This window comes from Lepidochelys kempii, chromosome 9 (genome assembly GCF_965140265.1).
Source record: "Lepidochelys kempii isolate rLepKem1 chromosome 9, rLepKem1.hap2, whole genome shotgun sequence".
In the NCBI taxonomy this organism is placed as follows: domain Eukaryota; kingdom Metazoa; phylum Chordata; order Testudines; family Cheloniidae; genus Lepidochelys; species Lepidochelys kempii.
In genome coordinates, this window is record NC_133264.1 from 36478312 (window position 1) to 36496418 (window position 18107).

General features: G+C 40.7%; 1 protein-coding gene across 2 annotated transcripts in view; it reads left to right on the forward strand.

The window, feature by feature from the left end:
• The window catches only part of CUL3 (cullin 3), a 103235-nt gene that overhangs the window by 25138 nt on the left and 59990 nt on the right, over positions 1–18107 (forward strand). For both annotated transcript variants that reach the window (XM_073359926.1, XM_073359927.1), the window contains exons 2-3: positions 1515–1712; positions 14990–15103. In XM_073359926.1, coding sequence (XP_073216027.1) covers positions 1515–1712; positions 14990–15103 — 312 coding nt within the window. The remainder of the gene's footprint in view (positions 1–1514; positions 1713–14989; positions 15104–18107) is intronic.

Below are 18107 nucleotides of genomic sequence, written 5' to 3' on the forward strand. Positions count from 1 at the left end.
ATTTTTTCATGCTTTGTGTGTATAAAAAGATCTTCTGCAGTTTCCACAGTATGCATCCGATGAAGTGAGCTGTAGCTCACGAAAGCTTATGCTCAAATAAATTGGTTAGTCTCCAAGGTGCCACAAGTACTCCTTTTCTTTTTTGAGATTGGTTGTTATATTTTGGGGGAAAACAAGAATTTTTTCCCTGTGGAATCAGGGTTGAATCCTATGAAAACTGTATTTTTGAAGGAAAAAATGTCATTTAAAAAAAAAAAGATGCTCTTGATGGTGTACAGTAACTCCTCATTTAACATTGTAGTTATGTTCCTGAAAAATGCAACTTTAAGTGAAATGATGTTAAGCGAATCCAGTTTCCCCATAAGAATTAATATAAATAGTGGGGGTTAGGTTCCAGGGAAAAAAATTTTTTGCCAGACAAAAGACATACACACACACACACACACACACACACACAGTATAAGTTTTAAACAAACAATTTAATACTGTACATAGCAATGATGATTGTGAAGTTTGGTTGAGGTGGTAAAGTCAGAGGGTGGGATATTCCCAGGGAATGCCTTACTGCTAAATGATGAACTAGCAGTGCACTGAGCCCTCCAGGGTTAACTCATTGTTGTTAATGTAGCCTGATACTCTACAAGGCAGCATGAATGGAGGGAGGGGAGACAGCATGGCAGACAGAGACACAAACTCTGTGTGAGAGAGAGAGAGATGCGCATTTCCCCTTTAAGTAGGCTGTCCCCACTTTTAAGTACACTGGCTTGTTAAGTCCATCAGCCAGCTGAGACCACAGCTTCTGCCAGGAAGCTCCCTCCGTCCTAAGCCCTGTGGTGTGTGTCCCCTACTCTATGGAAGATGGGGTAAGTGGGGTGCAGGAGCAGGGGAGGGGGACATCCTGACATTAGCCTCCCTCTGGCCCCCACCCCTGCACAGCAAGCGGGATGGTTGGGGAGCAACTTCAAGGCAGAGGACAGGAGCAGCACATGGCAGTGGGGGAAAGGACAGCTGAACTGCCCAATAGATAGCCTGCTGGGTGGCTGCTACACAGGGAACCTGGGGGAGCGGGGAGCTGATAGGGGGGCTGCCGGTCCACCCTGGTTCCGAACTCCTACCAGCTAGCTGCAACGGGCTCTTCCTGCAAGCAGTGGACAAAGCAGGCGGCTGCCAAACGACTTATAAGGGAGCATTGCACAACTTTAAATGAGCATGTTCCTTAATTGATCAGTAATGTAACAACAAAACAACGTTAACCGGGACGACTTTAAGTGAGGAGTTACTGTACTTGGAAAAATCATAGAGAAGGCTATCTTTGACTCAGTGGAGTTAATCCCTACCAATCTTGTCAACTCTCGTTGATCCAAGGTTCTGATAAATGTCATAAATTTTGAATCGGAGAAATTTGACAGAAACCATTACTGCTGCTTTCAAATTACAGTGGTTTCCAGCTAATTTTCTGGTAGCCACGGTTCTTAATTCTGGAAAATACTAATTTCTTTTCTTCAATATTGCAGATGACCATGGATGAGAAATATGTAAACAGCATTTGGGATCTCCTGAAAAATGCGATCCAAGAAATCCAGCGTAAGAACAACAGTGGTCTCAGCTTTGAGGAACTGTATAGGAATGCATATACTATGGTGTTACATAAACATGGAGAAAAATTGTACACTGGACTACGAGAAGTCGTCACTGAGCACCTCATAAACAAGGTATCTAACTAAACTAAATTTTAAATCAGTGGTTTTCTTGCTGATATGTAAGATGAGCACTATATAATTGTGGTTTGTGACAAAAATCCAAATTTTGGTACTTTAGTTTTAAAACAATGTTTTTACTCATATAATACCAGTTTAGGACTATGTCAAGCATAAGATGATCTCCTGTTAGAGGTACCATTTATGTTTAAACTACTAATGAATAATGAAATGTGCAAATTTAAATGTTTATGAATATGTGAATCAAGAAATCACTTTTAGTTGAATCATTATTGCATGATTGCATAGGTAGGTCTGCTAACCTGTTTGTTTATTTATTTATTTTTTAAGTTGTGGCTTTTTGATAGAATTGAGTGGCCTTCTTGGGTGGGGTCGGTTTCACTTACTAGTAATAATAACCCCATTTTTCAGTCTGGGAGCTAACTACATCCCGGAATAAGAACTTGCTTGTAATGGGCTTTGTTCGTGATCTAATGCAATAGTTGTGCTGGGATTACATTATATAGAGAGTAGAGAGGCATCGTTCAATGCATAAAATCAACTTGACAAAAAACATCCTGAACAGTCTGAGTCCTTAAATTTCAGTCTTTTCAAAACATACATTTAATTTAGCCTAAAATTTTAAATAAACAATCCTTTTGATTCTGAATATATAAGATATAAAGACCTTCCATCTCGCCTCAGACCACAGATTGGACCTCTGTGGCTTTGTGTTGGTGAAGAAAAGCAGTCCTGTTTAGATCTGGCGTAGCTAGCTCACGTTAGCTAAACCCAGCCTTGACTTGACCTTTTTCTGAGTTGAAACAAGGCTGAAAACTTATTGCTCTAAAGAGGTCCAGCACTTGTGGCAGAATTAAAGATGCAGCCTGGAGAACAGCTGCTTTTCCACTGTGCCCATTGTATGTACTGACCAAAGCACTCGAGTAGCATCATAGCCTATCATGCCCTTACTGCACAGTTTAGTGAGTTGAAGTAATCAGTGGACTGCTTCCCATTTTTGGTGGTTCTTTCAGGTGAAGACGTTTTAAAGACTTCACTCCAGACCACTTCAGTCTAAAATATGCTTTAAATATATATATTTTTTACACTGTGTGAATGCAAGGACAGGTTGAGTATAAAGTGACTATAGGATTTTGCACGTATATGTCCTTTTATTGTAATATATTAATGCCTCAGAGATATTACTGAATTTGTCAAGACTGGTCATGTAACATGGTAAATGTCTGAGACTTTTAGAAATCTATGCCTGTAAACATCTCTACGTTATCATGGACTTAGTGGTGTTTAGGAGCATATACACAGGTGGTAGAAGTTGGTTCGGTTCTGAAATTAGACATCTCTTCAGTTTTCTTGTAGTACTTGTTGCAAGGCAGATGAAACAACTAATTACAGTTCAATCTATTTAACTGAGCATTTTACTTAACTGAAAGTTTAGTGGAAAAATCTTTGATAGCTCTTTCCAACACTACTACTTATGTCAGTATTTGAAACATTAAGTATCTAATTAAATCACTAGAATGCATTCTAATCACAGGTGTTCACTTATCTATACCTTCAAAGAACAAATGGTGGATACTAGGGCTGGTTAGGAAAATTCTGACAAAACATTTTTTGCTAATTTGTCAAAACAAAACATTTAGTGGGGACAGCTTGATTTGATGAAGTTCCAATAGAATACAGGCATGTTTAGAAAACTGCCTGGTTTCCTGTCAGTTCACCTGGCTGACTGCATTGGACAGGGGGACTGCAGGGTCTGTGGTTCCAAGGCAGCTCACTGGGTAGACAGCACTGGAGCTGGGGCTTCATTCTTTGGGGATACCCTTGTGAGAACAGGTTACGTTCTCGTAATTAAGTATACCAGGTATGGTGCTTGTGCTGTGAATGTAATACAGAGGTTTATCTGTGGTTAATAGACACCAGAGATTAGCGAGTTGCTACTCATCTATTTGAAAGCATTTTTCATGGTTAGTGCTGTTCAGGTTTGGAACACAAATGTATATTTTTCTTGTGTAGGTGGGAACTCTTGCTCTGCTATCCTTAATTGCTTGTTGAAAGTTGTGTTCAGCCAGACTTTACTTAGGAAGAGACCAGACCAGGGGTAGGCAAACTTTTTAGCTTGAGGGTCACATCTGGGTATAGAAATTGTATGGTGGGCCATGAATGCTCATGAAATTGGGGGTTGGGGTGCTGGAGGGGGTGACGACTCCAGCTGGGGGTGCAGGCTCTGGGATGGGGTCAGAAATGAGGGAGTTCAGGGTGTGGGAGAGGCCTCAGGACTGGGGCAGGGGATTAGGGTGCTGAGAGGGTGAGGGCTCCAGCTGGGGGTGCAGGCTCTGGGGTGGGGCTGGAGTGCAGGACAGTGCTCCGTACTGGGACCAAGGGGTTCGGAGAGTGGGAGGAGTATCAAGGCTGGGGCAGATGGTTTGGGTGTGGGAGGGTTGGGGGTGCAGGTTCTGGGGTGGAGCTGGGGATGAGGGGGTTGGGGTGCAGGCGGGTGCTCTGGGCTGGGCCTGAGGGGTTGGAGGGCAGGAGGGGGATCAGGGCTGGGGCGTGGGGGGGCTCAGGAGTGCAGGTGCCAGGCGGTGCTTACTGGAAGCAGTGGCATGTCCCCCCTCCAGCTCCTAAGCAGAGGTGTGGCCCTGGGGGTAGGGTGGGCGGAAGTCTTTAAAACATCTTCACCTGAAAGTTCCCGGCCAAAGGGAGCTGCCGGGGGTGGTGCTTGGGGTGGGGGCAACGTGCAGAGCCCCATGGCTGCCACCATGCATAGTTGCTGGAGGGGAGACATGCTGCTACTTCCAGGAGCCGCACAGAAAGCTCCCCACCCCGCTCCCTGGCTGGAGCGCAAAGCGGGGCAAGCCCCTGACCCCGCTCCCTGGCAGGAACTTGAGGGCCAGATTAAAAGGTCCAACAGGTTGGACATTTGTGGGCTGTAGTTTGCTCACCCCTGGACCAGACCTTTTGAGGAAAAAAGTTATGTAACTTTAAAAAACAAACAAAAAGCCACTAGCTGATACGTTTTTTGCAATATATTTAGTTGTAATTAAAATCATTAATGTTTTCCCCTGCCAAGTCCCAGCCCCACTTGTGAGCACTGGCACTAAAATTAAAATGTAACAAGTATAAAATCTAAGAAAGATCAAATTAAAAAAAACCCAGTATATTAACTTTAGCTAGATAAAAGTATTAAACCACCCTCACAGTGGTTCAAGTATGAAATAGGTCTGAATTGTTGTAGGTAGTGGGACACCTAACTTTTACATTTTCAGTTTCTTCTGTGTATTGTGTAGTTAATGAGCTTAAAAATAGCTTTTTGTAGTTACTTGAATTTACTTTGAAGTTACTCACGAAAGCTCATGCTCAAATAAATTGGTTAGTCTCTAAGGTGCCACAAGTACTCCTTTTCTTTTTTGCGAATACAGACTAACACGGCTGTTACTCTGAAACCTTGAATTATAGTTACACCTTCAGGTGCTAACCAAGATTGAGGCTTCTTTGAGCTAGGTTTTGCATAAACACAAAGCAAGAAATCATTTTTGCCCCCTACAGTTTACATTCTAAATAGATAAGACAGGTAAAGAATGGGAAGGGAAATGGAACAAGTGACGTTCTGTGTCCAAGATGACATGGCAGCTCAGTTGTAGAGATTAGAATAGAAACCAGGTGTCCTAACACCTAGTCCAGTGCCATATCTACTGAACCATGGTGCATTTAAGTAGTGGGAGATCATACTGTCTATCAAATCTAAATAGATTGATAGGTAACTTTGTTCAAGTGATGGCACATGTGTATTTGCTCCACGTACAGTTGCTGGAATTTTTTTCCTCAGTGGTAACTATCTGGGTGGCTTGAGCGCCCTCTCCTGCTGCATGCCACTGTATCTAGTAGTATAAATGGCCAGCTGACCATGAGCTCACTCAATGCTTGCTGCTCTTCATAGACCTCGAGAGGTCATCTAGTCCAGTCCCCTGCACTCACGGCAGGACTAAGTATATTATCTAGACCATGTACTCTCAGTGGACTCTGTTCTCTTGCATTTTATTGTAAATAGTTTAGTGTTTGCTTTGTTAGGTTTTTACCCCATCTGATGATTTTGGTTGATTCCTGGTTCTGAGGGACATCTCAGTCACCAGGCTTCAAGGCCTGCATTTCTTGCCATAGGCCTATGCCCTTGAGCGACCCACACTCAAGTTGCTTGAAGTGCCTTGGGGAAGATCACGTTGGGGAGCATTACCAAATTTGCAGGGACTTTAAGCCTTGCACGAAGAAAGATCATGAAGTCCGGCTAAACTTTTTACTCATGGAGACCTCCATCTGAGTCAGGTTGGTAAAACTTGGCACCGAGTGCCTCAACATCGGTAAGGAGTGCGCCTTTTACTGTGCCTGAGTCCCAACAACCACTTTGCCATCCCCAGTGCCTAGGAGGTATTAGAAGCAGACTGCTGAAAGGGGGAGATCCCCAGCACTGAAGTCTGCTTGGCATGGGGATAAGTGGAGTGCAGTCTGAGGATAAGCACTCCTCTGCTTCAGCAGATGGCACTGTTGATTACAGCAGCTTAGGTAGGCTGTGTTAAGCCCAGAGCTAGAGGAAGCACCTTCCACACCTGTGGCACTGCATTGTATAAAGTTTATCGTGGAATCGATCATACTAGAGGCATTTGCAGCTGGCAGAGACCTCCTGACTCCATCAGTGCCAGTATTGCTGGCAGTACAAGAGTCGATGCTATCAGTTCTGGTGAACGCAGGAGAACCAGCAGGACTGCTACAGCAGTCGGTATCATGCCAGCCTCATGTACCCCTGATGGCTTGTCCTTCTGTACCATCAAAGGGAAAACCCACAATGTTTGCTTTACTGCAGACCTCCCAATGTTGGCACCGATCGCCAACACCGATTGTTTGGAATGGCGCCTCCATGGTCAGTGGAAGGAGAGTTGTCGTCTTCTGAATTGGAGGTCAGGTGCAACATTTCCCAGTCTCGGAGCCACACTCTCTACCCCTCCTCCAGATGTTTCCATCCTTTCATGTATCCTGTCACGGGAGCACCATAGAGTGGGTGGCCAGGAGATCACTGGGGGCCCTATACCTGTCCAGTGTCTTTTTTTTGGAGTCTGTGGGTCTTTCCCCGTTTCCAGATCGAATTCCGGGCACTTCTATTCGGTGGCATTGGAAAGGCCTGCGGCACCTCCTCACTGGGAAGCACCCATTCTTGACTCTGGTACAGAGTCCAGTGCCAGACAGCAAGAACCAGCTCCAGGGCAGATTGGCAGAGGCCCTGGGGGTTTTCGCCTTCCTCTGCAGCGTGGGACACAGGTCACATGCTGGAGGATTCTCTGAACCTTGAAGTCTTTAAACCATGATTTGAGGACTTCAGTAGCTCACACAGACATAGGTTAGGGGTTTATTACAGGAGTGGGTGGGTGAGATTCTGTGGCCTGCATTGTGCAGGAGGTCAGACTAGACTATCATAATGGTCCCTTCTGACCTTAGAGTCTATGAGTCTATGAGCTCAACAGGACCCTGCAGATCAGGAAATGGAGGAGCATCTGCAGCCAGTGCTGGGCTTCTCTTCCTCTTCTCCTCATGAGGGAGTCTCAGGAGGGGTCATGTCATCTTCCCAGATGACACTAAGGCACACCAAGAATTGTTAGAGGGTTGCTTTAAAACTGGGCATACAGGTGGAGGCAGTAAAAGAATCCTCACACTGCCTAGTCAGTATTTTAGCCACTGCAGATCCTTTCAGAATGGCTCTTCCTCTCAGTGAGACAGTTAAGGGTCTGTGGCAGACCTCTGCATTCTTCTCCCCACTTCAAAATGGGCTGAGAACAAGCATGTGCCTGCCCAAGGTTATGACTTCCTGGTCCTCTCAGTGGCAACTCCAGTCTCACTTCAGTTGCACCCGGATTTGATCTCTCAGGACCACAATCAGCTGCTCCACCTGAACTGGCAGTCCCTTAATTTAATGGCCTGGAAGCTCCAGGGTTAAATCCCAAAGAGGAAGCTGGCTTGGAACAAGTTTGCCGGGTCTTACTAAGTAGCAGAAAGCTCTCCGCCAAGGCAACCGACCTGACAAAATGGAAGCAGTTTTCTATCTGGGATTGTCAAACCGGAGTCTCACCAATGCAGATGTCCATCCAACATATGCTCAACTTTTTGCTGTACCTGAAACAGCAAGGTTTAGCAATTTTCTCTATCAAGGTTCACCTGGCAGCAGTATCAGCTTTCTACTCTTGCATGGATAACTTATGTTTTTTCTAATGACATGACAATTGGATTCCTTAAAAGCCTGGAAAGATTGTGCCCTCAATTAAGGGAGCCTGTTCCTTTCTTAGGACTTGAACTTGGTTTTGTCTAAACTTATGAGACCACCATTTGAGCCTTTGGCAAAATGCTGTTTACTATACCTTTCGTGGAAAATGGTTTTCCTAATTCCTATCAGTTCTGCCAGAAGAGCCTCTGAACTGTGTGCCCTTGCATCCGATCCACTGTACAGCCTTCTTTAAAGATAAGGTGCACTTATGTCCTCATCTGAGTTTTCTCTCTAAGGTAGTTGCAGATTTTCACATCAATCCATGTAATTACCTGTATTTTACCCCAAACCACATGCAAATAGGGATGAGCAACGGTTTACACATTGGATGTTAGATGAGCACTGGCATTCTACATAGACAGGACCAAACCGTTTTGTGGCTATAGGGACAGAAGGAAAAATCTTTCAGGGTCCTAACAGAGAATTTCATCTTGTATCTGTGCTTGTTATGATCTAGTAAGCATTTGACCACCATGCAAGCTGGTTGCTCACTCTGCAAGATCGCAAGCATTCCTCAGTGGCATTCCTAGCACAGATTCCCTATCCTGGACATGTGTAAAGCAGCAACTTGGTCACCAGTGCATACTTCCCATTATGCCATCATCTAGTACTCTAGAGACAATACCAAATTTTGTCGAGCTGTACTACAGTCTGTGTGTATGTGAACTCCGATCCCTGTGCTTGGGAGTCACCAAGAGTCAAATGCTCATGTGCAATCATTTGAAGAATTAAAAACAGTTACTAAACTCTTGTAACTGTTTTTCTTTGAGATGTGTTGCATGTGTCCATTCCATGACTCACTCTCCTACCTCTCTACATTGGAGTTTCCAGAAAGAAGGACCTGAGGGGGCTCAGGATCGACTGGGCCAATTAACCTTATGCCAGTGGTGTGCAGCGGCAGAGCGTGCTCAAGCTGCCCTAAGAGGTCCTGCTGAGGGAAAAATTTCCAGCATCTATGTGTGGGGTGCACACACACCAAGAGTGGAATGGACATGTGCAACATATGTCAAGGAACAACAGTTACGAAAGGCAAGTAACCATTTTTTGGTGACATCACTGCTGGTCCTATGCCATCTGTATCTGGCACCTTGCACTTCATTTGTATCTGTTTTCTTGCCCTGGGCTTAGCTCCTAGCTTCACCTCAGGGCTTTACCCTTCCATGGCTTGGTCCCACACATTCCAGATAGTGTTGTCCCTTTGCTCCATTTGTGACACAGCTATGCCGGGACAAAAATCTCACCCTAAATATAACAAAAGCCAGCAGGCCTAGAGCCCCAGAACCTTTTGCTGATAAGCAATACCATGGCTAGACAAAAGGAAAAACTACAGTTAAAAATAATAAAAAGTTAAAATGTTAGAGGAGAGAGTTGTGTGGTGGGTTTTTGTTTTTGTTTTTAAAAAACCTGTTAGATAATCCAAACTGACACTAAAATACCATACCACAGAGTATTTTCCTTCATGGGTAATTGGCATATTGTGTGTGTGTGTGTGTTTAAGGTATTTACATTTTACAGTAATCTGTTGTGTATATTTAAAAAAATGTAAAAATCTTTTACTAGAAAGCAAATGTGATTCAGTATTATGTTTTTTATTCTTTCCTCTAGAAAAGGGGCAAAGGGTGGGGAACAAATATTCCTCATGGAAAATACAAAATTACACTGTAATACGTTATTTTAAAGCTACATGTGAATACAGAGTATCTAATGTCACAAATGTAGAAACTCTTTTACTTTAATAATACCATATTATAATGAATGGAAAACTTCTGCAATAAAAGCTTTTAACTCGAATTATAGCTAAAAAGCAGATTTAGGCCCCAGTTCAGGAGGTACTTAAACATACTTAAGTACCTTCATGAAATGGGAGTCATATATTTTATAATTTTTTTTCCTCCCTACAGAAGATGGATATGGCTAGCTGGGCCAAGTGGTGTAGTTTAGGGAATTACATGGCTGAACTGTTTGTACTGTACCAGATCTCAAAATTGCAAAAGGAAAAATGTTATACCATAAATCTACTGCACAGCCTATTTAACACTAAGTTAGTTAAAAGTAAAACTATGCAAGGAGAAAATTTTTAAAAAAAAAACAGTTTTAAAAAAAAAAAGCTAAATTTCTTTAAAAGCCAAGATCTCTCTAAATTAGGGCTGTCAAGCGATTAAAAAAATTAATCGTGATTAATCGAGCTGTTAATAATAGAATACAATTTATTTAAATATTTTTGATGTATTCTGCATTTTCAAATATATTTATTTCACTTACAACAGAATACAAAGTATACAGTGCTCACTTGATATTTATTTTTATTACAAATATTTGCACTGTGAAAAACAAAAGAAATAGTATTTTTCAGTTCACCTAATATAAGTACTGTAGTGCAATCTCTTTATCATGAAAGTTGAACATACAAATGTAGAATTATGTACAAAAAAATAACTGCACTCAAAAACAAAACAGTGTAAAACTTTAGAGCCTACAAGTCTACTCAGTCCTACTTCTTGTTCAGCCAGTCGGTCAGACAAACAAGTTAGGTTACAATTTGCAGGAAATAATGCTGTCTGCTTCTTATTTACAATGTCACCTGAAAGTGAGAACAGGCATTTGCATGACACTGTTGTAGCCATCATTGTAAGATATGTACATGCCAGATGCACTAAAGATTCATATGTCCTTTCATGCTTCAACCAACATTCCAGAGGACATACATCCATGCTGATGACGGGTTCTGCTCGATAACGATCCAAAGCAGAGTGGACTGATGTATGTTCATTTTCATCATCTGAGTCAGATGCTACCAGTAGAAGGTTGATTTTCGTTTTTGGTGGTTCGGGTTTTGTAGTTTCCGCATCTGAGGGTGGCTCTTTTGAGACTTCTGAAAGCATACTCCATATCTTGTCCTTCTCAGATTTTGGCCAGCACTTCAGATTCTTAAAGCTTGAATTGAGTGCTGTAGCTGTTTTTAGAAATCTGATTCCTTCTTTGCATTTTGTCAAATCTGTGAAAGTGTTCTTAAAATGAACATGTGCTGGGTCATCATCCGAAACTGCTATAACATGAAATAGATGGCAGAATGCGGGTAAAACACAGAGCAGGAGACATACAATTCTCCCCCAAAGAGTTCAGTCACAAATTTAATTAATGCATTATTTTTTAACGAGCATCATCAGCATGAAATCATGTCCTCTGGAATGGTGGTACCAAAGCATATCTGGCACGTAAATACCTTGCAGTGCTGCTACAAAAGTGCCATATGAACGCCTGTTTTTGCGTTCAGGTGACATTGTAAATAAGAAGCAGGCAGCAGTATCTCCCATTAATGTAACAAACTTGTTTGTCTGAGCGATTGGCTGAAAAAGAAGTAGGACTTGTATGCTTTAAAGTTTTACATAGTTTTGTTTTTGAGTGCAGTTATGTAACCAAAAAAATCTACATTTGAAAGTTACACTTTCACGATAAAGAGATTGGACTATAGTACTTGTATGAGGTGAATAGAAAAATTCTATTTATTTTGTTTCATTTTTACAGTGCAAATATTTGTAATCAAAAATAATAATGTAAAGTGAGCACTATACACTTTGTATTCTGTGTTGTAATAGAAATCAATATATTTGAAAATGTAGAAAAACATCCAAAATATTTAATAAATTTCAGTTGGTATTCTATTGTTTAACAGTGCGATAAATCGCAATTAATTTTTTTTGAGTTAATCATGTGAGTTGACTGCGATTAATCAACAGCCCTAGTCTAAATGAAAGTCTAAAACAAATCTTGTGCAAGCTTTCTTTCACCTTTGTGAATATAGGAGGCTATCTAACTTATTCTTAAATACATACACTGAAGCAATTAAACACGTGTGTATCTTCTGTATAGTTCTATAGATAACTCACACAGCAAACCTTCAGATAGGTCTTTGCTAGTTTGTTCAGTTTATCTCAAAGTCTGAAGACAAGTTCAGTGACAGAGCTGTGTCACTGATTGCAAGGCTTCAGCTACCCTTTAACACAGTTACTTTTGTATTTTATGCAGATTAGTTTATAACTCCAAAGAGTTAATTGTGTTGTGACATGTGAGCAAGGCTAGGTAGGGTTTGTCGTATTATCAGAGTTAGCCCAGGCTAGTCTTGCATGAGCCATCCACACTGCAAGCCTTAACCAAGTCAGAGCTATGTGGCAGTGTGTACAATGGTACTGTACTAGCCCCTGTGCTGGGCTGGATTTCTAGCAAGACATCCCTGGTTCTTAATGATGCATTAAAGTGGGCCACTCTCTCTGAATTCATCCTGATGTCACACCACATTTTTACCGAAAGGCTGGTGTCAGATTCTGGCCAACTAGCAGCCTGTGAGGAGGATTTCTTGAGCAGTATCTCTGTTCAGATACTGTGGAATGCAGCTCAAGTGGAGTTGGGGAATGTGGGGGTTAAACACTGAGCCAGTGGTTTCCAGTGCAGAAGAATGGAGGAATTAAGTCGACAAAGTAGAGCCTAGGTGGAATTGTGAGATATGTTTTTGAAGGGCTAACAGCACCCAAGCTTGATTAGCTGGCATTCTCACCACAAAGTAGATGCTGCTAACCTGGGCTGAAGCAAAACCCAAGCAAAAAAACTGATTTTGAGCCTGTACTCAGCTGTGCCTGCAAGCTTAGGCTTGAAACACCCTCATAGCTCTGGTTAGAGGTTTTTCTTGGAAGATGGAATGGGATTAGGGGCAATGTCTGGACTGTAGCCCTCAGTAACTGCAGTGAAGACACCCATAGTGACCACAGATCCTTCTTTTTATGCAAACTGTGGTAGACTTAATATGTGTCTTAGATGAGGAAACGGCAGAGAAATATTTGTGGGAAAGTGAGTGCAAAGAAGCAGCATCCTAAGTGCTTCTATGTGTTTTAAAAACACTCAGCATAACATTCCAAATACAGCTTAAAGTAAATTCTAGTATCTGAGAAATATACAGGGCTGCACATGTCTATATTTCTTATATCTGCTAACTTACTGTCACCTGCAAACAGCTAACTTTTGGGTGATATTGGTTAATTACAATTTATTCTGTAAGAAACAACATGTAGTGTTTAACTATTCCATATTGTTATGGTGCCAAGTGCGAATGGTTTGCATGTTGAGGGTCATTGATGTATATGCATCCAAGATGAAACTCAACTTAGCCACGTAGTAACTTCTGTCTCAGTTGTAAAAGGTATTGTATGGATTAATGCACTCTACTTTGTCTAGCCATCCAGACGAGGAGCTGACAGGCACCCTGGGGCTTCTAGATGACAGAGAATGTTAAAACAGTCCCATGTGGAGATAAATGTTATGGGACTGTAAAATTGAGAAAAAACAAAGCCATCTAATGCTGTTTTTGTTCCAGTAACTTCACTTACAGGGTAAGGGATGATAAATTCAAGGGAAATCCTGCTGTACAGTGACTGGCAGCACATTCTGTGTCTTATCTAATGACTGCTAAAAGCAAGAGATTGATAATTTGGAAAAAGCTTTAAATGAGACTATGCCAAAACTAAAGTACCAGAGCCTTCAAACTGTCCCTTTAATAAGGTACCAAGCTCAAAATAACCTCAGTTAGACACTATATGAAATTTTCAGCAATTGAATCATTCACACTGCCCTTGCGAATATAGAGACCTGAAACCAAACAGAATTCATCCCCCTAGATGGTGGGGGGAGAATTCTGACTGTCCACAGGCAAGAGGTAAAGGGCAAAAAGTATATGGCAAGACCTGGAAGAGGAGAAAGGAGGGTTATGGCACAACATACTGTCTCCCCCACCCCCAAAATGTTTTACAAAATTTTATAAATAAACTCAGTCATTAGAACATTCCAATAATTAATTATGATTTAAACACCCAAACATTGCAACACGGTGGTAGCTTATGAAAACTGGAACTAGTTTGGTTTCACTGGGTAAACCGAGTGCAACAGTAGACAAACAGCATTAATGGTTAAAAATAAATGAATATCATAGGTTGGGAATTTGTTCATAAAATGTCATTTTTAGCCTCCTTACTATCAATTACTGCTTGCTAGCTCCCTAGTCCTTTCTCTCTCCTGGAGTTCTGTTGTTAGTGACTGCACTGGTACACTCTGGAGGAATCTCTTACTAGATGAATGCTCCTTTTAAAAACTCTTCTTTGCTGCCAATTCTTCATACCATCCCTTTTTAAACTTTGCCATGTCCAATGGCCCACCTAAACTCACTTCTGATTGTAACACTTTACAGTGATATTCATTGTTTTGAGTTGCTGTGCAGTGGGAGTCATAATATTCATTTCTATCATAGAAATCTTGTTTTTATTTTGATTTGCCCCTTACTTACAAAGGGACTGTACCAGCTATATGCAGCTAATACTCTTGGAGAACAAATATAGAATGTTGTATACTAGCTAGTAACAGTCCTTGCCTTTGTATTTGTGGTAAGTAAACCTTCCTTTTCCTAGCTGTTTGTTTAATATTTGTATGACTGGTCCAAAATGTAAGTAAGTGTATGCTTTTTGTTTGTCTTAAAGATGAATCTTTTTCATTAAAGTTAAACTATGGTTTCATTTAAGTACATGCAGTGGATGTCATCAGGACAAAATGACTTCAAATATCTAAGAATATTCACTTAGTTTTGACACTGCATATTAGGCAAGCTAAATAGCAATACTAGAATGTGTAAAGGTTATGTGCGTTATTCATATTTTGATAATTCAGACATCACTTTCAAAGCGGATAATGGTGAGTAAGCTTTGGCCTTTTCTCCCCCACCCCCGAGATGTTGAGCACCTGCAATTTCCATTGAATTTGAATAGGAGCTGTTGGTGGACAGCACTTAGGACAATACCCTAGTAGCTGGCATTCTTGAGATAGTAGCACAGCAAATACATATGGAGTAGCGGTCTGCAGATTTGAAGAAGAACTTTCTAGTGTCAAAACTAATTTGTTAATGTGTCATTATCTTCCTGTTTCATTACAGGTGCGAGAAGATGTGTTAAATTCATTGAATAACAACTTTCTTCAAACACTAAACCAAGCGTGGAATGATCATCAGACAGCAATGGTGATGATTAGAGACATTCTCATGTACATGGTGGGTAATAGTGGTATTCCACTTTTCATCATTTACAGCCTGGTCCTCAGAAATGTAAGCTGCTTTCCTTTTAGACCACCGTGGCAGGAGGAGGAGCAGTAAGGTATGCACAGTAATCTGCTTTCCTAGAGAAGTAATTTATCTCAAAGATAAACTACTAAAAAACCTACATGAACAAGAAAATGGTAAACTGATCTTTTTATTTCATCATCATGTTGTTTGGTAGACAGAGCAGAGCTTATTGAAAGTGTTGTTCAATTCTTTGTTTCTTGCTGTCACTCGTGCTTCAGGGATGGAAAAGGCTTTCAAAAGCCAAGCAAAAAGGTAAGGGTAATTGATTCAGAATACATGGTTTACTTTGTTTTTATTTGGGCAGTTGGTTCTGAATGGTTCCTCTCTTTCAATTAAAGGAGCTTTCACTTTTCTCAGACTTGTGCCAGTCTAATATAGTAGTCTTAAACTGCCTCATGATATTTACGTTTACACGTTCAGCGTAGTCTGCTATTTATCCATTGATGAGTGAGAACCCAATTTACAGATTGCCAGGTTTCTGAGAGGTGTAAAATTGCAATGAGGTTCCACTCCAAAGTCCTAGATTAGGACACCTCTATTATCACCTCTAAATTCGGCTTGGAGACTTCCAAACATACTCAGTATAAATGCTCAGCAAAATCTTGAAGATAATATTATCAGGATGCTGTAGAATTACAGGAAGAAAAAATTACCCTGATTTGAATTTCTCTTTTGTCTAATGTTTTTGTTATCCTGAAACTGAAAACCAGATGGTGACTCTTCCATCAAACTTACAGCATAGTGGAATCTCCTTGAAACTTTGTGCTAGCTGTATTTGAGGAAAATAGACAGTAAGCAAAATTATTTACGAGTCTTGTTCTGGATTTACATGGCTCCAAATTATTATTTTTGCTATTGACTTAGTGGGAGCAGAATCATTCATGGTGCATGTGTGAACATGTTGCCTTCAATTGGATGGTTGTAATTCAAAAATAACATAAAGATCCTTCAGTGCCTGATAGCTAATAGAGGTCTTCTTTCAGCTTGGATGATGGTGTCCTTAGTTTTTGGGTCTGTAGCACTAGGGTTTTAGTGTGGTTTAAGTTAGCCACTATGGAGTTTGAGCTCTCAGAAGGGAATTTAGTCTCTGGTGAGGAGGTGGTAGAATGGACTCCTATATGCTCTCAAACCACAATTCATATTCCAGAACCAAAAAACTTGTTTGCAAAAACCAGTTAGGGTTGTAAAATGACAGTATTGTACCTAACTACCACATTACTTAGGAAAATAAAAGGATGTGGTGTTGGTCACTGTCAGGAGACAGTATTGGACTAGATGGACCTCTGATTGGTATGGCAATTACTATGTTCCTTAGTAGGTACTACTTTTTAATTTAGACGACTAAAAATAGGACTTAGGTTAAAGGAGGGGAACAATCAAGTTTAAAATAAATCTTTCATTGAATTCTCTCACTTCACCTTCTTCCCCTGTAGGTAGTTTTTTATTAATCTTTAAGCTTGTCAGTGCAGGAAATCTGACCTTCTATAAGTCTCAAGTGCCAACATTAATATTTCCTTTCTAAATACGTGTTTTCAGCCAATTACAGCTTCTGAATAAAATTATCTATGCAAAAGCTTGGTGCACACAAGATTTTTTTTTTTTGAGGTATTTTTGAACTTGAATTGAGAAAAATATACAGGTTATGGCTATGGGTACTTCCTGTGGACCACATCTTGCAGTCTTTATAATTAATTCATTAAGTTCTATGTGTGTTTAATGGGCATTTTCCTTGAGGAAGATCTTTTATTCTAAGAGTTTCTAATTAATACTCATATGATTTGGTGATCTTCTGGCAACGAAGTCTATGTAACAATGCATACATCCAAAATGGCAGAAAGGCTTGCATTTTGTGTTACCTACGTTCAGATATTTCAAGGCAACACAGGAAACGTAGTTAAGAATAGTATTTTTCTGAAGTTTGCTTTTACACATTTTAACAACATGCTTTTTACAACAAACAGAACCGCTAAAGGATAATTAGGAAAAAAGTTATCTTTTTTTAAAATTTGTGGTAACACTCTGCATTAATGTTTCAGTGGACAGTGCCAGCAGGCTGGATCAAGATCTGGTATCTAGAATTAGTGAGTGATACTGAGGGTGATTACAGATACTTCTGCAAGTGAACACAAGTTGTTAGTAGGTGTGTACACCAATCAGTCGCTGAAAGTCAGATCATATTCAACATATGAAGCCTTAGGCCTTGCCTGTATTACAAAGGGCTTGCTGGCGTAGCTATACTGGCAAACGCTCCTGGTGTAGACACTGTTTATAGCAGCAAGAGTTCTTTTGCTGACAAAGCTTATACCTGTTCCCCCAAATGAAATAAGGTCTACAACAAAATTACTTTTTTGCTGGTGTAACGGCATCTGCAGTAAAGCTTTTGCTGGCATAGCTATGTTAGTTATGGGTGTGATTTTTTCACACTACTAACTGAGATAGCTGTGCCGACAAAACTTTTAAGTGTAGACCAGGCCTTTTAATTCTATAGTTAAAACTTCAGTCTATGGGTGAAAAACACAAGCATTAAAAGACCAAGTCAACCCCTTGTTTCTCCAGAGAATGTAATTTAAAAATTTAGCACTTTGGAAATAAAGTACTATATAAACATTAACTGCTCCCCAAGACATCTTCAAATTAGTTAAGAAGGAATGATACTTGTTTTACAGACTAGGCAGTGAGACAGAGGTTGTGATTTACGGACTCTGGAGTTCGAGGCTCAGATCCAGCACATTCTGCTAGACCATGCTGTAATCTAACAGGGAAAGAACCACAGTACTACATCCTCTAAGCCAGAGCCCAAGTATGCAGATAAAAGAAGGAAATAAACATTTCATTTTAACTATAAAGTAACACGAATTTTAGACATATTTATTAATGTAAATCTATGGGTCTAAATACAATAAGTAGATGGATATACAGATAAATTGGAACA